Source organism: Pseudophryne corroboree, chromosome 4, assembly GCF_028390025.1.
Source record: "Pseudophryne corroboree isolate aPseCor3 chromosome 4, aPseCor3.hap2, whole genome shotgun sequence".
Taxonomy (NCBI): domain Eukaryota; kingdom Metazoa; phylum Chordata; class Amphibia; order Anura; family Myobatrachidae; genus Pseudophryne; species Pseudophryne corroboree.
This window is the reverse complement of record NC_086447.1, coordinates 240674274-240698967: the sequence shown is the minus strand read 5'-3', so window position 1 is coordinate 240698967 and position 24694 is coordinate 240674274. Positions and strand designations below refer to the sequence as shown.

Here is a 24694-nt window from a genome sequence, read left to right as displayed (position 1 = left end):
GTGCTTCTAAGTTTACAGCATTTACTCTCAGTGAACTACTGGTTCCAGCCAGCAGTCTGCAGCACATAGTGTTCTAGGTTAACTGTATCTACTCTCAGTGAGCTACTGATTCCAGCCAGCAATCTGCAGTGCGTTACATTACCTATCTACTATAATACTCTCCTGGTTATTAGCTCCAGCCAGCTGTCAGCATTGTTGTGAGGTTCCTGTTGATCTACCTGCTTCTTCCGGAGAACTACAAGTTCCAGCCAGCAATTCCACCTCCAGTGCCTGTGTATCTGTGTCTACAGCCGAAGCTAAGCCAGTTTCAAGCCACATGTCTGTTTCTACATCCGGTCCCAGCCCGGCATTTGAAAGCTAAGCTGGTTCCAGCCTGGTAACCCCATTCCTATCCACACCAGCACAGTATCCAGAAGTATCTCCTTAGCTAGTTCCAATTTAGCATTTCAGACTCAGCATCTATTCAGTGTCCACTAAGACTCCCAGTCAGCATCGCCATCAGCTCTGTTAAGTAATATGCGTAAACACTACATACGCCGTCCCAGTTTCCTGCACAAAAGCACTTCAGCCACAGTAACTACTCAGTCCTCACTGAGAACACAAAAACCCAGTAGTCAGGAATATGAGGCCCTGAGCAGAAAAATGCTTCTGTTAAAGAAAAAGAAAAGCCTAGCCTTGGGTGACAGATCTGCCATGACAAACTACAATGCCTATGGAGAAAACACTTGGTCTATATAGAGTGCTGCTTCCTGGGATTGGCTGGCAACAGAGGGAACAGTTATTGGGCAAGGACTCATTACAGCGAGCAGAAATGAAAAGTGGCAATAGCTATGAATCACATAATTAATGTATTTAATGCATGGAACTGATCTTAATCATGACTTACAAAGTTCATACATGGTACAACTGTGATCATATGTGGTAATAAATTTTAAGGCAAATGTGAAAGCCTCTGAACAAAGGGCAGGTCAAACAAATCCTCAAGCTATAAGTCCAGGTACTGTATGCACACAGGCTTCAAGTTCAAGGTTGGAACAGGGCACGCAGACCCTGAAGCAGTTGCCTATGGCAGGTGAAACCTGGGTTACAGATTCCAGAAAGCACATACTAATAGGCCATTTGTTCACTCACCAGCACAGACTGGCCCAGTACATCCTTAGGATAAAATGCTTGAGCACAGGAGTTTGAGCAAGAGACTCTTCATCATAACGCTAGTTGTCTGCAAGGCAGTCAGGCTGATCATGTAATTTTAAGGTTGGATAATCTTACACTCTACAAATTGCACTATACTGCTTTTTATTTTTTACCTTTATATGATCAATTGACAAGAAGCTTGAGGGTGTAGGGGTGATTCATATGTATATATGGGTTATTACGTTGTATTTCTGTCTAAACCAAGATCAAAATGTATCACCTTTTACCTTTGGTTAGAGAGTGGAACTTTGGATACATAATTAAAGTAAACAAAAGACGGGCAGCTGCTTTTAAAGAGGGATATTGTATACTTAGTCTTTAGGAAATTGCTGTGCAACAGACTATTACAGCACACAGTTATGGATCACCGATAAAATTACATTAGAGCTTTGTCTTGTGCCATTGGTTATGTTTACAGGAGTTTACAAATGATCTTACAGTACAGAGCTCTTCTTACAAAGAAACATTTTTCACAACATTTGAAAACTTTCAGAAACATAATTATTTCCAAAATAAAAGCGAAAAGCTCATTTGCAAAGAGGTATTACAGCTCGGCTTTTTAAAAAGGAGAATATCACATATTCCTGTGAAGATAATTACCTGGATCTGTTGCAGACATCAAAGAGCCAAAAAACAAACAGTCAGTGAAGTGAAAGTCACCAGTCTGAATTTGTCCCAGCTGTATCATGGCTTTAACAAAGCCATACATTATCAACCTGTTATAAAGAGAGATACAGTCACACTCTGTTCAGCTCATTTGTGGAGGATTTACAATGGCTACGACTTTCCTTGGTCCTAGCAAAAATATTATTTCAAGGCACTTTATATTAATGATAGGAACCTAGTGGTACAGTGGATTACATGTTTCTGTCAATTTGATAGCAAGGAAACCTGGAATTCTTTCTGAGATAATAAAGCTGTTTATGCTAATAAAATCCAGAACTTAGTACACAATGTAACGACAAAATGAATAGTGTGAACAGGGCGGCAGGGTGGCATTGTATTTTGTACAAGGGGAGTTTTTTTCATAAAGGGAAGAAGCAACACACCAAATAACTTTATTGAATAAAAAAAAATACATAAAAAAATAATAATAATGGCACGCTCTGCTGGGGATAGGTACCCGAGGGTGCATGCATTGCAGCCGGTGACCGTATTCGCTAGGGCACCCCTGGTGTATATGTGATGTGTTTTGTCGGATTTGCGGCCCCGTTTTAAAAAAAGTTGGATTGAATCCGACAAGCATGGCGGCATAGCAATGGAGACAATCTGAAAGTCATATTAATGAGAAAGGAACCTAGTGGTAAAGTGGATTACGTTTCTGTCAATTTGATAGCAAGGAAGCCTGGAATGCTCTCTGAGATAATAAAGCTGTTTATGCTAATAAAATCCAAAACTTAGTACACAATGTAACAACAAAATGAATAGTGTGAACAGGGCGGCAGCCTGGCACTGTATTTTGTAGAAGATATATATATTTTTTTAATAAAGGGAAGTGAATAATGGTTAGTTATTATCACAATAAATGTCAGCCAATCAGCAGGCGGCGCTAGGAAGGGTCCATTGGCTATTTGTGGCATGCGCTGTACAGTTTAAGAAAAGCGACATCTTGTGGACAGAAGTAGTATTGCACATTACCATTATAACATGACGTTACAATTATAACGCAACTTAAAACCGGACTTATAGCGCAAGGAGCGGGCTCGAGTAGCATGGCGCCCGTTACACGGTACGCAGCCACGATGTATGAGGACAAATCTGTAAAAGCACTGCAGCAAAATAACAAACATAAACTGATTTCAGGAAATGGTGTGCAATCTCTTAATACCATCCGGAAGGCATCTTACATTAATTATATTCATAGCATGAGATGTAAATGTTTCGTGCAACTATTGATTACTATGGCAGTAGTATGGCATTCACATTAATGTACTGTAAGCCAGTTTATTTTATAAATTCTAACACACTGATTGCTTAGTCCACTTAACATAAACACCAACCTATAACCTGTATTTCCAATACTGTTTATTGTGGTTTACTATTTCACCATACCTACAAGCCAATGAAGTTTCCAGGACTACCAGTCTCATTTAATAAAGTCTTTAAATATTTTCCTTGAGTAGCATTAATGATGCTCAATCACACTGTACTCCATGAGAGATTGTTATCCTTCCCCAGACACAACATGGCTGCATTGTACTCCTTGTACTCAGGGTTGCAACTTGCTGTCACTGAAGAGAGCTTCCAGTGCCCACACTCTAGAGATGAGCGGGTTCGGTTTCTTTGAATCCGAACCCGCACGAACTTCACTTTTTTTTTCACGGGTCCGAGCGACTCGGATCTTCCCGCCTTGCTCGGTTAACCCGAGCGCGCCCGAACGTCATCATGACGCTGTCGGATTCTCGCGAGACTCGGATTCTATATAAGGAGCCGCGCGTCGCCGCCATTTTCACACGTGCATTGAGATTGATAGGGAGAGGACGTGGCTGGCGTCCTCTCCATTAGAATAGATTAGAAGAGAGAGAGAGAGAGAGAGAGAGATTGTGCAGACAGAGTTTACCACAGTGACCAGTGCAGTTGTTGTTAAGTTAACTTTTATTTAATATATCCGTTCTCTGCTATATCCGTTCTCTGCCTGAAAAAAACGATACACAGCAGTCACACAGTGTGACTCAGTCTGTGTGCACTCAGCTCAGCCCAGTGTGCTGCACATCAATGTATAAAAGCTTATAATAATTGTGGGGGAGACTGGGGAGCACTGCAGGTTGTTATAGCAGGAGCCAGGAGTACATAATATTATATTAATTTAAAATTAAACAGTGCACACTTTTGCTGCAGGAGTGCCACTGCCAGTGTGACTAGTGGTGACCAGTGCCTGACCACCAGTATAGTAGTATATTGTTGTATACTATCTCTTTATCAACCAGTCTATATTAGCAGCAGACACAGTACAGTGCGGTAGTTCACGGCTGTGGCTACCTCTGTGTCGGCAGTCGGCACTCGGCAGGCAGTCCGTCCATCCATAATTGTATAATTATATACCACCTAACCGTGGTATTTTTTTTTCTTTCTTTATACCGTCGTCATAGTCATACTAGTTGTTACGAGTATACTACTATCTCTTTATCAACCAGTGTACAGTGCGGTAGTTCACGGCTGTGGCTACCTCTGTGTCGGAACTCGGCAGGCAGTCCGTCCATCCATAATTGTATTATTATAATATATACCACCTAACCGTGGTTTTTTTTTTCATTCTTTATACCGTCATAGTCAGTCATACTAGTTGTTACGAGTATACTACTATCTCTTTATCAACCAGTGTACAGTGCGGTAGTTCACGGCTGTGGCTACCTCTGTGTCGGCAGTCGGCAGGCAGTCCGTCCATCCATAATTGTATTATAATATATACCACCTAACCGTGGTTTTTTTTTCATTCTTTATACCGTCATAGTGTCATACTAGTTGTTACGAGTATACTACTATCTCTTTATCAACCAGTGTACAGTGCGGTAGTTCACGGCTGTGGCTACCTCTGTGTCGGCAGTCGGCAGGCAGTCCGTCCATCCATAATTGTATTAAAATATATACCACCTAACCGTGGTTTTTTTTTCATTCTTTATACCGTCATAGTCAGTCATACTAGTTGTTACGAGTATACTACTATCTCTTTATCAACCAGTGTACAGTGCGGTAGTTCACGGCTGTGGCTACCTCTGTGTCGGAACTCGGCAGGCAGTCCGTCCATCCATAATTGTATTATTATAATATATACCACCTAACCGTGGTTTTTTTTTCATTCTTTATACCGTCATAGTCAGTCATACTAGTTGTTACGAGTATACTACTATCTCTTTATCAACCAGTGTACAGTGCGGTAGTTCACGGCTGTGGCTACCTCTGTGTCGGAACTCGGCAGGCAGTCCGTCCATCCATAATTGTATTATAATATATACCACCTAACCGTGGTTTTTTTTTCGTTCTTTATACCGTCGTCATACTAGTTGTTACGAGTATACTACTATCTCTTTATCAACCAGTGTACAGTGCGGTAGTTCACGGCTGTGGCTACCTCTGTGTCGGAACTCGGCAGGCAGTCCGTCCATCCATAATTGTATTATAATATATACCACCTAACCGTGTTTTTTTTTTCGTTCTTTATACCGTCGTCATACTAGTTGTTACGAGTATACTACTATCTCTTTATCAACCAGTGTACAGTGCGGTAGTTCACGGCTGTGGCTACCTCTGTGTCGGCACTCGGCAGGCAGTCCGTCCAACCATAATTGTATTATATACCACCTAACCGTGGTTTTTTTTTCATTCTTTATACCGTCGTCATACTAGTTGTTACGAGTATACTACTATCTCTTTATCAACCAGTGTACAGTGCGGTAGTTCACGGCTGTGGCTACCTCTGTGTCGGCACTCGGCAGGCAATCCGTCCAACCATAATTGTATTATATACCACCTAACCGTGGTTTTTTTTCCATTCTTTATACCGTCGTCATACTAGTTGTTACGAGTATACTACTATCTCTTTATCAACCAGTGTACAGTGCGGTAGTTCACGGCTGTGGCTACCTCTGTGTCGGCACTCGGCAGCCCGTCCATAATTGTATATACCAGTGACCTAACCGTGGTTTTTTTTTCTTTCTTTATACATACATACTAGTTACGAGTATACTATCTCTTTATCAACCAGTCTATATATTAGCAGCAGACACAGTACAGTGCGGTAGTTCACGGCTGTGGCTACCTCTGTGTCGGCACTCGGCAGCCCGTCCATAATTGTATATACCACCTAACCGTGGTTTATTTTTCTTTCTTTATACATACATACTGCAGTGCCACTCCTAGATGGGCCCGGTGTTTGTGTCGGCCACTAGGGTCGCTAATCTTACTCACACAGTCAGCTACCTCATTGCGCCTCTTTTTTTCTTTGCGTCATGTGCTGTTTGGGGAGGGTTTTTTGGAAGGGCCATCCTGCGTGACACTGCAGTGCCACTCCTAGATGGGCCCGGTGTTTGTGTCGGCCACTAGGGTCGCTAATCTTACTCACACAGCTACCTCATTGCGCCTCTTTTTTTCTTTGCGTCATGTGCTGTTTGGGGAGGGTTTTTTGGAAGGGACATCCTGCGTGACACTGCAGTGCCACTCCTAGATGGGCCCGGTGTTTGTGTCGGCCACTAGGGTCGCTTATCTTACTCACACAGCGACCTCGGTGCAAATTTTAGGACTAAAAATAATATTGTGAGGTGTGAGGTATTCAGAATAGACTGAAAATGAGTGTAAATTATGGTTTTTGAGGTTAATAATACTTTGGGATCAAAATGACCCCCAAATTCTATGATTTAAGCTGTTTTTTAGTGTTTTTGGAAAAAAACACCCGAATCCAAAACACACCCGAATCCGACAAAAATAATTCGGTGAGGTTTTGCCAAAACGCGTTCGAACCCAAAACACGGCCGCGGAACCGAACCCAAAACCAAAACACAAAACCCGAAAAATTTCAGGCGCTCATCTCTACCACACTCCAGTGCAGGTGTGATAATATTACAAGGAATGGGTTATGGCAGTGGTTCCCAAACGGGGTGCCATGGCACATGGTCATTGTGTTCATGGCTTTCAATCATAAACTACAGTATGTGGACAAACAGAAGTGAATCCTGTCCTGCACCACATAATGGAACCTTCCTGCACCACATAACGGAACCTAAGGATAACATACAAACACAATTTCCTTAATTTAATATTTTTATCTCAGTAAGAATCTTTTGGCCTAGGGGTTCTGTAAAAACAATTCTAATAATCTAGGGCACTGTGATTCAAAAAAGTTTGCTTGCTTATGTGTTGCAGAAGACAGGCACCCAAACTGTTCAATTCCTTTGAAAATCTAATTATTACCTGTAAACCACAAAAACATACATGGCTCAAATTCTGCATAGCGATCTCCATTTTAAACATAATTTAAAGGGACACTTTAATGGTGGGAATGTTGTATTATAATCTCCATTATAACATGCTTGCCGAGCATAGTTATATCACCAAGTATTTGTGTTTTAAATTCTATTCACCTTATTATTATTATTATTTATGTATCAACAGCATATACATTACACTTTACAATTAGGAATAAAGAGTAACTTAAATAACAGATGATGAGAACTGTGTTCTATATACAAAATACGAGAAATGATATTAGACAGTTGGGTCAGTTTTGAAAAATATGGATTTTTCTGGGAACAAATGTGCCCTGTGGCTCTTTAAGAATGTTGAAAATAAGGGCAGTCATAGGTATGCTTCTGGCCAGTACATTGTGGAGATAAGTAACATGTGCAGATTTGCTTGATGTTTCATCTCCTGTCAGATGAAATGAAACTGTGCAAGCTGGTAACAGTTTTCAGACTTCATTAATTATGGTTCATATTCACACATATTTGCCTACTTTAGAAAAAGCATTTCAGGAAGATTGTGAAAACACCATCCATGAGCTCGGCAGTAAAGTGAACAAGTACTGCCTGAGAGGCGTGTCTTATATCCAAATGTAAATGAACCCCTAAGCAGGTTAGTTTGGCCCATATATAAACTCTCAAATGGTAAACATTATTGGAAATGCACACCTCCCAACATGACCCTCTCCAGGAGGGACAGAATGCTCTGCTCCTGGACTTCCCTCTTAATTTATGTTTACCATCACCTGTGCTGAAACACCTTTCTTATCCATTAACTTGTTCAAGGCAGGTACCGGCAATCATAAATTAAGGGAAAAGTCCAGAAGCAGAGCATTGTGTCCCTCCTGGAGAGGGTCATGCTGTGATGTATGGAAATGAATGTACTCTAGCTATAGGGATCAATGGGGCAGATGTATTAAGCCTGGAGATGGCATAAGGAAGTAATAAACCAGTGATAAGTGCAAGGTGATAGATGCACCAGCCAATCAGCTCCTGTTTATTTACATATTGGAGCTAATTGGCTGGTGCGTTTATCACCTTTCACATACCTCCCAACATGACCCTCTCCAGGAGGGACACAATGCTCTGCTCCTAGACTTCCCTCTTAATTTATGATTGTCATCACCTGTGCTGAACAGGATAGTGGATAAGAAAGGTGTTTCACTACAGGTGATGGCAATCATAAATTAAGAGGGAAGTCCAGGAGCAGAGCATTATGTTCCTCCTGGAGAGGGTCGTGTTGGGAGGAATGCCTTGCACTTATCACTGGTTTATCACTTCTTTATGCCTTCTCCAGGCTAATACATCTGCCCCATTGTGCCTTATAACCAATGCAGGGAAATGATCCCATACAGCAGGGCCGGACTGGGACTAAAAATAGGCCCTGGCATTTTTGAAGTACACAGGCCCACCTCTGTGACTCCTCCCCTTACTATTCCTGACTCCTCCCACTTATTAGTCTATGTTCTTACAAATATAATTAATATTCTAACAACATACAGGCGTACATCACTCTCTATTAAAATATACACAACCAGTGGTTGAAGTGGAAATTTTTAAGTGGGGGTATGGAAATGTGAGGATTGTAATTAAGCGCGCGCGGCGCGCGCGCGCTCTGGAAAAGGGGGCGTGGCCACTCAAAGGGGGCGTGGTCACTCAAAGGGGGTGTGGTCTTCAGTGTAATTTACCACACCATACACCCCTTATACGCATTATGCACCACAATAGTAGGACCCCTTATACTATCTAGTACTGCTGCCCCTTTCACATTATACCACACAGTATGAGACAAAATTCACATTACAGCACCCGGTATGAGTCGAAATTTACATTATATGCCCCCGATAGTGCAGTGCCAGGTATACAAATGCCCCCACAGTGCCATGTATACAAATGCCCCCACAGTGCCAGATCCACAAATGCCCCCACAGTGCCAGGTATACAAATGCCCCCACAGTGCCAGGTATACAGATGCCCCCACAGTGCCAGGTATACAGATGACGCCACAGTGCCAGGTATACAAATGCCCCCACAGTGCCAGGTAAACAATTGCCCCCACAGTGCCAGGTACACAAATGCCCCCACAGTGCCAGATCCACAAATGCCCCACAGTGCCAGCCAATTGCCCCCACAGTGCCAGGTATACAATTGCCCCACAGTGCCAGCCAATTGCCCCCACAGTGCCAGGTATACAATTGCCCCCACAGCAGCCAGTGCTGCAGCTGCTTACCGCTGCTGCACTGCTGCTGTTGCTGTTGCTGCTGCTGCTGCTGCTCCTCCTCCTCCGGGCTGTGAGGGACGGGGGTGAGAACGCCGGGCGCCCGCCAGCACGGCAGTGTCTGGCGCGGCAGCGTATAGCGTTCAAACCAGCCGCCGGTTCGTGAGCCAATCAGAGCTCGCGGACCGGCGGCTTCTGATTGGCTGCCGGTCCGCGAGCTCTGATTGGCTCACGAACCGGCGGCTGCTTTGAAGTCCGCTATACGCGCCGCGCCAGACACAGCCGTGCTGGCGGGCGCCCGGCGTTCTGACCCCCGTCCCTCACAGCTCTCCAAGCCTGACAGCTGAGACGCGCTGCCGCCGGACTGAGCGGCAGCGCGTCTCAGTGACCGCTGGACCGGCCCACGTGGCCATCGGCCCTTCTGGCATCTGCCAGAAGTGCCAGATGGCCAGTCCGGCCCTGCCATACAGTATGAATGTTTTTGTTACTGACTTTTTTCCCCACAAGTACTGTACATCACAGCTATATAATGTGGGTAAGGTCCAATCAGGGAGATTGTTAAGGGGAGTACACACGGGGAGATGTGTGCTGAGCGATCTATCACAGAACATCTCTCCCCCTGCTCAGCACACAGCGCAATGTGGTGAAGTTAGCGATCTGACTAGATTGTGCCTGCATGCAGGTCAAACTAGAGTCAGCGATAGCGACGCACAGGGCTAGGCATCGCTATCGCTTTGGGGCATACACACAGGGCGATGTGTGCTTCATTCCTGACTAGATTGCTTAGAAATTAAGCAAAAATCGCTACGTGTGTACCCCCTTTAGACTGTTCAGGAGTCAGGGAGATTGCTCCTATTTCAGGGAATCTCCCTAACATTCAGGGACAGTTGGCAAGTACTGTGTTTCCAAGGTGAGCCTTAATTTCTGTGGCACTAAATTTATCTCAACTGTGTTCATACTATGGTAATCCTTTTCTGGTGCTATAATGTCATACTTACCTACTTTTAAGCTGCCCTATGCAGGAGGGACAGTCAGGTCAGAACAGGGGTGTCTGTGGCTTTGTTATGGGTGGGCGGTGCAGGGGCATGGATGCGTGATCACATCATCGTGGCTCTGCCCCCACTATTCAAAGCCCAGATTGCATTTAATCAAAGAAATGCATTCTAAACACATTTATATTTCTGCGTATATCATTCAAATCCCCACTTACACCAAAGCATAATATAAACCTTTTAGAACAACACTTATAAGGGTATTCAATTAGTGCCGTTTTTTTCGACCAGTCGAAAAAATTGCACTTTTGCCCGTTTTAGGGTCGAATATACATTCAACCTATTCAATGCCTGTGCTGTTTTTTTGACTTGGCGAAAAATCTGCATGGGCGAAAACCACGTGGATCGGCGAATTCACTGCCGATCCACGTGTTTTGTCGAATTTGTAGGTGTTTTCAACAGTTTTTGGGTCCATTTTCGCCCATGCCGATTTAAAAAAAAAAAAAAAAAGGCATGGGTGAAAATGGATTCAAAACTACCCGCTACTGAATACATGCAAGTCAAATTAGTGCTGATTTTCTGACTGTTGGAAAATTCGGCACTAATTGAATATACTCCTTGACCTAAGAAATCTCTCACTACTCCCACTTGCCCTTAAACTCTCTTAATACACCACACTTGCCTACAATGCCACTCATACCTCCCACTTTCCTAAAACAAACCTCAGACTCCCTGCTTGGGTCTCCATTTAACAATGAGACATAACTCTTTAGCACATGCTAAAGTATGTGTAATTGAATATATAGAAATACTAAAAAATTATGTATTAGATATATAAAAAAAAATGCATTTCATAATTAGAGATGAGCGGGTTCGGTTTCTTTGAATCCGAACCCGCACGAACTTCACTTTTTTTTTCACGGGTCCGAGCGACTCGGATCTTCCCGCCTTGCTCGGTTAACCCGAGCGCGCCCGAACGTCATCATGACGCTGTCGGATTCTCGCGAGACTCGGATTCTATATAAGGAGCCGCGCGTCGCCGCCATTTTCACACGTGCATTGAGATTGATAGGGAGAGGACGTGGCTGGCGTCCTCTCCATTAGAATAGATTAGAAGAGAGAGAGAGAGAGAGAGATTGTGCAGACAGAGTTTACCACAGTGACCAGTGCAGTTGTTGTTAAGTTAACTTTTATTTAATATATCCGTTCTCTGCTATATCCGTTCTCTGCCTGAAAAAAAACGATACACAGCAGTCACACAGTGTGACTCAGTCTGTGTGCACTCAGCTCAGCCCAGTGTGCTGCACATCAATGTATAAAAGCTTATAATAATTGTGGGGGAGACTGGGGAGCACTGCAGGTTGTTATAGCAGGAGCCAGGAGTACATAATATTATATTAATTTAAAATTAAACAGTGCACACTTTTGCTGCAGGAGTGCCACTGCCAGTGTGACTAGTGGTGACCAGTGCCTGACCACCAGTATAGTAGTATATTGTTGTATACTATCTCTTTATCAACCAGTCTATATTAGCAGCAGACACAGTACAGTGCGGTAGTTCACGGCTGTGGCTACCTCTGTGTCGGCAGTCGGCACTCGGCAGGCAGTCCGTCCATCCATAATTGTATAATTATATACCACCTAACCGTGGTATTTTTTTTTCTTTCTTTATACCGTCGTCATAGTCATACTAGTTGTTACGAGTATACTACTATCTCTTTATCAACCAGTGTACAGTGCGGTAGTTCACGGCTGTGGCTACCTCTGTGTCGGCAGTCGGCAGGCAGTCCGTCCATCCATAATTGTATTATTATAATATATACCACCTAACCGTGGTTTTTTTTTCATTCTTTATACCGTCATAGTGTCATACTAGTTGTTACGAGTATACTACTATCTCTTTATCAACCAGTGTACAGTGCGGTAGTTCACGGCTGTGGCTACCTCTGTGTCGGCAGTCGGCAGGCAGTCCGTCCATCCATAATTGTATTATAATATATACCACCTAACCGTGGTTTTTTTTTCATTCTTTATACCGTCATAGTGTCATACTAGTTGTTACGAGTATACTACTATCTCTTTATCAACCAGTGTACAGTGCGGTAGTTCACGGCTGTGGCTACCTCTGTGTCGGCAGTCGGCAGGCAGTCCGTCCATCCATAATTGTATTATAATATATACCACCTAACCGTGGTTTTTTTTTCATTCTTTATACCGTCATAGTCAGTCATACTAGTTGTTACGAGTATACTACTATCTCTTTATCAACCAGTGTACAGTGCGGTAGTTCACGGCTGTGGCTACCTCTGTGTCGGCACTCGGCAGGCAGTCCGTCCATCCATAATTGTATTATAATATATACCACCTAACCGTGGTTTTTTTTTCATTCTTTATACCGTCATAGTCAGTCATACTAGTTGTTACGAGTATACTACTATCTCTTTATCAACCAGTGTACAGTGCGGTAGTTCACGGCTGTGGCTACCTCTGTGTCGGCACTCGGCAGCCCGTCCATAATTGTATATACCAGTGACCTAACCGTGGTTTTTTTTTCTTTCTTTATACATACATACTAGTTACGAGTATACTATCTCTTTATCAACCAGTCTATATATTAGCAGCAGACACAGTACAGTGCGGTAGTTCACGGCTGTGGCTACCTCTGTGTCGGCACTCGGCAGCCCGTCCATAATTGTATATACCACCTAACCGTGGTTTTTTTTTCTTTCTTTATACATACATACTAGTTACGAGTATACTATCTCTTTATCAACCAGTCTATATATTAGCAGCAGACACAGTACAGTGCGGTAGTTCACGGCTGTGGCTACCTCTGTGTCGGCACTCGGCAGCCCGTCCATAATTGTATATACCAGTGACCTAACCGTGTTTTTTTTTTCTTTCTTTATACATACATACTAGTTACGAGTATACTATCTCTTTATCAACCAGTCTATATATTAGCAGCAGACACAGTACAGTGCGGTAGTTCACGGCTGTGGCTACCTCTGTGTCGGCACTCGGCAGCCCGTCCATAATTGTATATACCAGTGACCTAACCGTGGTTTTTTTTTCTTTCTTTATACATACATACTAGTTACGAGTATACTATCTCTTTATCAACCAGTCTATATATTAGCAGCAGACACAGTACAGTGCGGTAGTTCACGGCTGTGGCTACCTCTGTGTCGGCACTCGGCAGCCCGTCCATAATTGTATATACCACCTAACCGTGGTTTTTTTTTCTTTCTTTATACATACATACTAGTTACGAGTATACTATCTCTTTATCAACCAGTCTATATATTAGCAGCAGACACAGTACAGTGCGGTAGTTCACGGCTGTGGCTACCTCTGTGTCGGCACTCGGCAGCCCGTCCATAATTGTATACTAGTATCCAATCCATCCATCTCCATTGTTTACCTGAGGTGCCTTTTAGTTGTGCCTATTAAAATATGGAGAACAAAAATGCCACTCCTAGATGGGCCCGGTGTTTGTGTCGGCCACTAGGGTCGCTAATCTTACTCACACAGCTACCTCATTGCGCCTCTTTTTTTCTTTGCGTCATGTGCTGTTTGGGGAGGTTTTTTTGGAAGGGACATCCTGCGTGACACTGCAGTGCCACTCCTAGATGGGCCCGGTGTTTGTGTCGGCCACTAGGGTCGCTTATCTTACTCACACAGCGACCTCGGTGCAAATTTTAGGACTAAAAATAATATTGTGAGGTGTGAGGTATTCAGAATAGACTGAAAATGAGTGTAAATTATGGTTTTTGAGGTTAATAATACTTTGGGATCAAAATGACCCCCAAATTCTATGATTTAAGCTGTTTTTTAGTGTTTTTGGAAAAAAACACCCGAATCCAAAACACACCCGAATCCGACAAAAATAATTCGGTGAGGTTTTGCCAAAACGCGTTCGAACCCAAAACACGGCCGCGGAACCGAACCCAAAACCAAAACACAAAACCCGAAAAATTTCAGGCGCTCATCTCTATTCATAATAAGGTTAATTAGTAAAACCCCTTTTAAATAAAAAGAAAGTAAATCACTTTCCATTTGCATTATAGTCACATTGACAGTCGTGACGCTGTACAAGGGTATTTGAAGTTCAGGGTTGTACAGGAAGTCAACAGCACATTAGTCTAATAATCCATCCAAAAGATCCTTGCTGCCGAATTTCCTGTGCAATAAACCCTTAACAGAAGAGGATTCTTGTTGAACAGCTAAATCTGCTGATTAACTTCAGTCCCCTCTCTGCAAACACAAATCAGGAATATTGCTGACAGACTATTTCCTGCGTTAGAACTTCCTAAAGCTCATTAAATATTTTACTCATTCAGTATACTTTAAAAGTCTTTATTTATATGCTATTAATTAAGTGGAAAAGGAAATGTAATTTAGTAAAAACAGTTCACTTTTAGGAGCGTGCATATATTATTTTTATTATACAGCCCCATTAACAAAGCGTATAATTGACCTCTTATCAGGTAAAAACCTATACTGCAAGTTCAACAATGCTGCCACAACTACTTTACATAAACCAAAAATATATAAGGGAATAAAAATATGCTGCATTACTTTTAACCATTTACAATACATGAACTTCTCAAGCTCTCTGAAATGCCTTTGGAAATGTTCCACGAACATAGAGATGTGTCAAATTATACAGCATACAATATACGAGACTGAGTAATACAAACAGGTATGGATCAGAATTATAGAGTACCATTACATCGGAATAATCTGATACTGGTATCATAAACTGTAGCAGCAGGACAGCATGCATCGGTTGAGCTATAAGGGATAAAACAGGCTGTTAGTCCCAGTTTTAATAGAAAGTATAATAGATTGGAGAACTAGAGTCATGAAGAGAAAGCGAGAAGATATAAAATAACAGGATGGCCACTCGCTAGAGGAGAGTGAACATGGAAGAAAAAGTGCTTGTGTGAGTGAGGGTGCGGGGGGGGAGATGTGTTGGGGTGGCAAGAAGTGGAATTAGATCAGCTGTGTTCTCCTGGGTATTGTCATGAGCCACTGCTGTGGCTCATTCCTGTTTGTGTTCTGTGTAACTACAGCCTATCTCCTGTATGTGTGGTCTGAGCAGTTCACCTGTCAGATAGCTAGGCCATTACCTTGTGTTATTATTTATTTATTTATTCATTTATTTATTAATAGTTTCTTATATAGCGCAGCATATTCCGTTGCGCTTTACAAGTAGCAATATAATTAGGAGTGTGTGTGTGTGTGTGTGTGTGTGTGTCTGAACAGATGCATTGAGTCTCCTCATCAGAGGGTATAGTTTATCTGGCTGCTCTGATTGGTGCTTGTTCCCTTCATTACCCAGCATGCCCTTCACCTGAGGCCGGCTACAGTTCACTTGTTCCTGTCTGTACCTGTGCCTGGTCCCTGTCCTATGGTGGAATCTTGAACCTGTGCAGTTGGTGCTATTGCATTGCTTGTGATACCCAGTCCAGTTTGATTCCTGTTTGTCCTGTCCTGCCAGAGTCCAGAGCACATTATCCCTGTCACCTGAGTTCCTGTTTGTGCATGTGAGACCTAGCCTGGAAGTACTTTCTGACAGCTCCAGCCTTACCTTGCCTTGTCTTGCTTTGTCCTGCCTTGCCTGGAATCCAGGGGTCTCCTGCAGCTTAGTACTCTTTTCATCTGTACCTTGCCTTGCTCTGCCAAGTTCTTTAGGAACTCACTGCTTTATGATTTATTATTAATACCATCCTGTGTATTGTACATGTATATACGGTCTTGCTGCTAATAACATCCTGTGCTCTGTAGTATATACATATTTTTTGTATTAAGATTATATTCAAACCTGTGCATTGTTGCACTCATGTACATTTGGTTATTTCTCTCCCATTGGTAGTCAGGCTAGTCTTAGTTAGCTTTCTCCTTATTTACTCTCAGTCTCAGTTGGTGCCTTGTTATATTGTAAGACCTGGGGGGCATCGGTGTCTTGGTGGACCTAATTTGCCCATTCAAACGCGGCTGCTATAGGAGAAGACTAGCTCTGCAGGCCCCAACCGACCACAATAACAGAGTCAGTGGCTAGGGTTGGTGTAGCTGCGGTATCCATATCTAGCTGCAGCCTCACTCATGAGTACTGGAACTTCCTAGTAGCCACCCACACCCCTGAGTTCCAGATACTCAGTTCATAACATCTATTTGGAGGGGCAATGGATGTTAGACCCCAGAAATATGAGTGTAGAGATATACAGAATCTATGGCCTGTAAGTAGTTAAAAAAGGGCGCAGATGTAACGGGAGATGTCCATGGCTCACAGGTTTTAAATAAGTGGAGTCACGCAGAATTCTGGTCATGTATTACAACTTGTAGGTATGCCACATCATGTAGAGGTGGCATGCCTGTTTGTTTCCATGTTGCTGACATTTGGCAGGTAGCAGACAACAAGATATGCCTAATAAAGCTGGGGAAGACGAGACCTCAGGAGGATGGGAGCAAGGAGGTTGGTTACTGTAGTTGCAGGAACTTGAAAGCACGAACTGTGAAATAGGATTACTGTAGAAAAGCCCCTACTATGTGTTTATGGCCCAGAGTGGATACTATTATTATGCATTTTTAGGGACCACCAGTATCAGAGAGGTTGTGATGAGGCCTGGTGGCTTAACCATTTCTTTGCAAATATATGTGACTAAGCTCTTTGAATTTTCTTTTACCACATAGGGGAATTCAATTACCACATAGGGGGTATTCAATTGCCACAGTTATTTAAATGCCGGGAGCTAATTCAATTAATCCTGGTAGCCGGCAGTTTCGGGGATTCCCTATCTCCTGCTGGAAGCAGAAAAAAAATCCGCTAAAACGAACCCGCTTTTGCAGGAGCAAACAGGAGAACACATGGATACGGGAACTTATCCCGTATCCATGAGTTTTTCACAAGAAAATGGGTTAGCACGCCCACTGAAAAAAAGGGCCGCAATTGAATAGCCCAATCCCACCATTGGGCAAAACAGGCAGTAAAGTCCCTTTTTTTTCCGTGGGTGTGCTTACCACATGTAATTGAATTTCCCCTATAGTGTTGAAGTCTTATTGCTGATATTATTTAGTGTGCTGGGGGATATCTGTCTATTGGTTCTTATTTGGTACAGACCACAGGCACTGACCCACCAATGATAAACAGAGCCTCACACTCCTACAGTACTTCTAGGCCGCTGTATAATCCTTCTACTGGAATGCTTTCATGTTCATTCTAAAGGGCACATATTATATCTTTGCCTGAAGAGATGTGATCAGGACACAGCTGTTTAATCAATGTCACTGAAGAGAGCCCTGTGCAGAAATCATTATGTTCTATGATATAACTTTTGTTCTGAACATTGGTTCAGTGCAAACCACTGAGAGGTTGTGATCTAATTTAGAATGTCTTCATTAACAATGACCTAGGGAAGAACAAAATCTGCACTACCGAATGAACCAGAGTATACTCCATCCAACAGCTCCTTTCAATCTCTTTTTCACACTGAGATGTTTTTCCACATTTTAACGAGCAAATCCTATTGATTAACAAGGAGAGACGACTCTCCAGTTACAGATGCTTTAAAATAAGAATTTACTTACCGATAATTCTATTTCTCATAGTCCGTAGTGGATGCTGGGAACTCCGTAAGGACCATAGGGGAATAGCGGCTCCGCAGGAGACTGGGCACAAAAAGTAAAAGCTTTAGACTATCTGGTGTGCACTGGCTCCTCCCCCTATGACCCTCCTCCAAGCCTCAGTTAATATACTGTGCCCGGACGAGCGTACATAATAAGGAAGGATCTTGAATCCCGGGTAAGACTCATACCAGCCACACCAATCACACCGTACAACTCGTGATCTGAACCCAGTTAACAGTATGATAACCGTAGGAGCCTCTGAAAAGATGGCTTCCAACAATAAACAACCCGATTTGTTTGTAACAATAACTATATACAAGTATTGCAGACAATCCGCACTTGGGATGGGCGCCCAGCATCCACTACGGACTATGAGAAATAGAATTATCGGTAAGTAAATTCTTATTTTCTCTGACGTCCTAGTGGATTCTGGGAACTCCGTAAGGACCATGGGGATTATACCAAAGCTCCCAAACGGGCGGGAGAGTGCGGATGACTCTGCAGCACCGAATGAGAGAACTCCAGGTCCTCCTCAGCCAGGGTATCAAAGAATGAGGAAGCCCCTGTGGGAGGAGCGAAACGCATCAGAAGTTGATTCTGTTGGACCCCAGCTGAAGTTAGACCCATATCACGAACTGGCTGCAGCATTCTTCTGCCTGGAATTTGTTTTCATACAAAGAGGAGCCGCTGACCGGTGCCTGCAAACGGCACGTAGAGGTGGATACTCGTGGAGCATCGCGACTGAGCAGGTTAAATCACAGCGGGCGCCATTGCAGGTGCCTTTATTTCCCGCAGCTCCAAGCCACTGCGGTGGTCGTCGGGATGCATTTGTGCTGATACCACTTGCTCACATCTCACGTAAAGTTTCCGGTTACAAAAAGCTCATATCCATTCTATTGTTACATGTTGGATCTTCACATCATAAAGATCTTTGATACAAAGTGACTATCCATTGGGAACAATTAATATATGGGTCTTACCAGCAGCCACACTTGATTCAAAACATTCTTTGACCTCATTAAGCCATATAGCTATAGAGCTTGTTTTTTTACACGTCTGTGCACAGAGTATGCTTAAGTCCACCTCCATGTATTAGAAAGTATACATATTTGTTATTATTTTTTGATGTTTTAAAGACCGGTCTTGTTTTATTATATGATAATTTATACAATAGTAAATATATTTTGAATTTATCAGGAGTTTGTCATTCTTGTCAGCCATATCTTGTAATTATATAACTATAGCGCAAGAGTTTTTTCAAATTGGAGTTTTTTGGTGTTTCCCAACGTGCCCTAACCTCTGGCGGGAAAGGGTATAGTGCCAATAATTTATTAGAAATCAGCAGTTTTTTATCGGGGGAAACCCACGCTTTATCACACACCTCATTTAATTCATCTGACTCAGGAAAAACCACTGGTAGTTTTTTCACACCCCACATAATACCCTTTTTTGTGGTACTTGTAGTGTCAGAAATGTGCAATGCCTCCTTCATTGCCGTGATCATGTAACGTGTGGCCCTACTGGACATTACGTTTGTCTCGTCACCGTCGACACTGGATTCAGTATCCGTGTCAGGGTCTGTGTCGACCATCTGAGGTAACGGGCGTTTTAGCGCCCCTGACGGTGTCTGAGACGCCTGAACAGGCACTAATTGATTTGTCGGTTGTCTCATGTCGTCAACAGTTTTTTGCAAAGTGCTGACATTGTCACGTAATTCTTTAATTACTACCATCCAGTCAGGTGTCGACTCCCTAGGGGGTGACATCACCAACACAGGCAATTGCTCTGCTTCCACATCATTTTCCTCCTCATACATGTCGACACAATCGTACCGACACCCAGCACACACACAGGGAATGCTCTGATAGAGGACAGGACCCCACTAGCCCTTTGGGGAGACAGAGGGAGAGTTTGCCAGCACACACCAGAGCGCTATATATATACAGGGATAACCTTATATAAGTGTTACTCCCTGTTATAGCTGCTGTATTTATATATTAGCTGCCAATAGTGCCCCCCTCTCTGTTTTACCCTGTTTCTGTAGTGCAGGACTGCAGGGGAGAGTCAGGGAGCCGTCCTTCCAGCGGAGCTGTGAAAGAAAATGGCGCTTGTGTGCTGAGGAGAAAGGCTCCGCCCCCTTCACGGCGGCCTTTTCTCCCGCTTTTTTCAGGAAACTGGCAGGGGATAAATGCATCCATATAGCCCAGGAGCTATATGTGATGCATTTTTTTTAGCCATATAAGGTTTTTATATCGTTTTTATTGCGTCTCAGGGCGCTCCCCCCCAGCGCCCTGCACCCTCAGTGACCGGAGTGTGAAGTGTGCTGAGAGCAATGGCGCACAGCTGCAGTGCTGTGCGCTACCTTATTTGAAGACAGGAACGTCTTCTGCCGCCGCTTTCTCCGGACCTCTTCGCTCTTCTGGCTCTGTAAGGGGGCCGGCGGCGCGGCTCCGGGACCCATCCAGGCTGAACCTGTGATCGTCCCTCTGGAGCTAATGTCCAGTAGCCAAGAAGCCCAATCCACTCTGCAGTCAGGTGAGTTCGCTTCTTCTCCCCTTAGTCCCACGATGCAGTGAGCCTGTTGCCAGCAGGACTCACTGAAAATAAAAAACCTATTTAAACTTTTACTTGCACCTAGCTTGCACCCTTCTCGTTCGGGCACAAAAATCTAACTGAGGCTTGGAGGAGGGTCATAGGGGGAGGAGCCAGTGCACACCAGATAGTCTAAAGCTTTTACTTTTTGTGCCCAGTCTCCTGCGGAGCCGCTATTCCCCTATGGTCCTTACGGAGTTCCCAGCATCCACTAGGACGTCAGAGAAAAGTATTTCCCTAGCTCAAACTCAGCCTTATTCTATAACATGTTCTGTGCTAATGTTACATACATGTGATCCAAATAAAGCTATTTCATATCTAGGGTTGCGATTGGTGTACATGCATTTACCTTCAAAATAATGTGTCCAAAACCTCTTAATAATAATAATATCCTTATATTTTAATTTGCACAGTTTGCAATTTAAAGTCATCCTTGAGCCTTTTCTACATCAAAGTGTAAGCAAACTACATATAGCATCAGGAAGTGTACAATCGTGCAGCAAGTTATTTTACACACTGAACAGCGTACAATTAGGACAGTACTTGTCTTTACTCCCCCTGAGCCAATGTCTTTCAGAGGAAAACTGTTCCCTATCTTACAGCCCAGTAATTGACTGCCCTGTTTTGAAGCAATTTGTGTCACTGCTGGTAGTCTGCGTAATATGGCTGAGACCTTGAAGAACTGCCCCCTCCTCCGTGCCCAAACACATTTATACTGTAGACCTAAATGTGCCATCTGTCTGCTTGCTCTCTCCTTTAACTGCCATGCGACTGTATGAGGTGAAACTTGGGCTGCTGGAAATCTGTCTGCTTTAGGAATGTTTGTAGAAGTGTAAGTTAACCCTGCAATGTCATACATCAGCCATAATAATTACTAGGCCCTTCTACTAAAGTCAGCTATATGTCATTAAATTGAAAAGGGGTTTATAAATGGATGAGATTGTCCATGACAAGGTTATTAAAAAAAAAAACTATCTAAATAAAAAGTGTTGACACTTTTCTATGAACATGTAGACATGTTCAGGTCGGGTGCGATACACGTTCCTAGCACTGAGAATGGTGTTGCTTATTCATACTTACCGACAATCTGGCTGCCCCCTCCGGGAGGAGGCAGTCATGTCGGAGCAGCGGGGGCGTGGCCACGAGATGGATGACAACGTTTAGGGGTGGGATTGGGGGCATAACTGCATGTCCGCATCATATCGGCCCCGCCCCCTGTCTAGCAACGCAGTTAATATTGGCATTGCAAGGCAGGGGGCAGGGCCGGGATGATGCAAATCACATCATCTGACCCCCGGACCGCCCAGTTTGACTGCGCCGTCGGGAGTTTGTCAGGGGATTCAGGGGAATTGCGGGTGACGGGCGCCCGGCCGGGAGACTTGCCCACTCCTTCGGGGGACCGGGAGCACCACCCGATTTTCAGGAGCCTCCCGGCCATTCCGGGAGATAAGACCAACAGTAGCATCACGCTGGTCATTATCCTGACAGGTAGTAAGTAAGTATACTACCCCTCTCCCTCTACCCCTATTCCTCCCTACCTAACCCTAATCATTGCCCCGTAGTGCCTAAACCTAACCCTTTCCCCTTAGTGCCTTACCTTTATCCCCCTTTTTAGTGCCTAACCCTAACCGTCCCTTCTTGCAGCGAAACCTTAACAGTCTCCCCCGCAGCCTAACACTAAACCACCCCTAGTACCTAATCCTAACCTGTCCATCCCCTTGCGGCCTAACCTTAGTCTGGGCCGGCATAGTTACCATCAGGATGCCATCAGTTGGGATTCTGGCGTCGGCATCTCGAGTGACAAGATGCTGATTACATTGCTTCAAGTCTTATTGCTGAAACTTCAATGTGTATTGGGGGAAAACATTTTTTTTTTTTGAGGTGACAATCTTAACAGCAAGCCTACTTACCTCGTCAAACTGTGTGCACGTCCATATTTGGTGACACATTTTATATACAGAGATATACTGTATCCGGTGCCAAGGTTACATACAAAGCTTTATGTGGTTACAAGTACTATAGTATATACGGAGCATTTCTGGTGCCAAGTTTTATTATATACAGTCCATATGTACATTACACCATTCCACATACTGTAGTATACCATTTTAAAAAATAAAACAAACATCACATATTATGTTTCATTTGGGAGAAGTCTACACTAGGTAAACATTTCTATATGACTACCTTCTTGTGCTGCCCCCATACAGCATGTATTTGCTCATTATTTCCTGTACCAGATCTGATTATTTTACTTTATTGGGAGCATTAATAAACCGCTTAATGCACAAATGTTGTTTCACAACACAGTCTTAGAAGTCAGGGTACTGCTGATGAGGGACCCCCATCTTCCCTTCTCTAATATTTTCCTCTTCTTTACATGACATGCCACTGCCAAGTCACATGCAGCCTTGCTCTCACTTACTCAGACACACTACTGGTCAGGTCACTCCTTCCCACAAGAGCAACACTATCATTTAATGAAACACTCTGTGCTGCTGTGAAAAGTCTACTAAATGGGTTGATTCGGGTTGTTTTGCTGTACATTCTTAAATAACAAGTGCCATGATGGGAGGCAATCACGAGACCTCATGTCAGGATCCCGGCGGTCACAATGCAGACGCCTGAATCCAAACAGGCAGTGAAATACCGCAACCGGAATCCCGGCGCCACAGCCACGACACCCACAGAGGGAGAATAGATCCTGTGGTGAGCGCAGCGATCCATCCTGCCCACAGCGTGGTGAGCACATCGAGCCCGCAAGGGGCTTTCTAGCGCTTGCCTCGCCGCTGGCATACTGACGGCCGGAGCTTCCGTTATCGGGATCATGACAGCCGGGATCCTGGCCACAGGTAAAAGGTATGTATTCCGCATTGATGGCCATAGTCAAATGTACATATAATAATGTTATCTTGGTTACTAATGAAGACATTTCTATTAAATAAAATGCATTATTTTGTTATATAGAATTTTGTATTTATTTTGTGTCAAGCTACAAAATGAATCTACTTAAAAAATGTCACTTAAGGGGGGTACACACGTATAGATGTGTCCCAGAGATGTGTGCTGAACGATCTAGAACAGATCACTCAGCACACATCTCTGGACGCTCAGCACACAGCGCAATGTGTGCTGAGTGAGGAAAGCCCCCCAAAACACTCACTTCACCCAGCAGTGAAGTGAGCGATCAGAATACAGTCAGCGATAGCGATGCGCGGCCCTATCACTATGGGGTATACACATGGAACGATGTGTGCTTAACTTCTAAGCAATCTCGTCAGATTGCTTAGAATTTAAGCACATATCTCTACGTGTGTACCCCCCTTTAGTTTCAGTATACGACTGAAAGCACAATATCATGACATGTACTGTATATTGGGGTGTAGTATGGTATGCCGGCGGCCGGGCTCCCGGCGACCAGCATACCGGCGCCAAGAGCCCGACCGCCGGCATACCGACAGCGTGGCGAGTGCAAATGAGCCCCTTGCGGGCTCGCTGCTCTCGCCACGCTGCGGGCACGATAGCGCGCCACGCTATTTATTCTCCCTCCAGGGGGGTCGTGGACCCCCACGAGGGAGAAAATCTGTCGGTATGCCAGCTGTCGGGATTCCGGCGCCGGTATACTGTGCGCCGGGATCCCGACAGTCGGCAACCCGAAGACCACCCGTATATTGATGTCATGTACATAGAATGATCTTAATTTCCATTGTACATCTTCTATTTATGCTTCCTGAAATTTTTTAAAAAGAACACATTACAAAGTGTAATATAAACACAATAATAACACCTGAAAGTTACAGAAGGAGAAGGAAGATATGACTGTATGACTGATGACTAAAATCACATAATGACTCGGGTAAATGAGCCAGAATTACAGTGGTGTCAAATGTGTGGTGTCCAACATGTGCTAGCAGAGAATGCGTTATCTTCTCAACAATCTGCTACAAGAATCCTTAACAAGCAAATAAAGGAAAGACTTCAAAGCCACTAAAGGATATGACATGAACTGTAGTGTTTTCTATTGCAAATTGTAAACAGCAGTAGTGTAAATTGTCATGGTATGGGACCAATTAATGATGGGAGGTTAACAAACAGGATGTGAGGTCTATGAGCAC

General features: G+C 43.8%; 1 protein-coding gene across 1 annotated transcript in view; it reads right to left on the bottom strand.

Moving 5' to 3' along the window:
- SLC9A9 (solute carrier family 9 member A9) overlaps positions 1-24694 on the bottom strand; it is a 1718538-nt gene that overhangs the window by 1335713 nt on the left and 358131 nt on the right. The window contains 1 exon segment of the mRNA XM_063915975.1: positions 1795-1910. Within this exon segment, the coding sequence (XP_063772045.1) occupies positions 1795-1910 (116 nt within the window).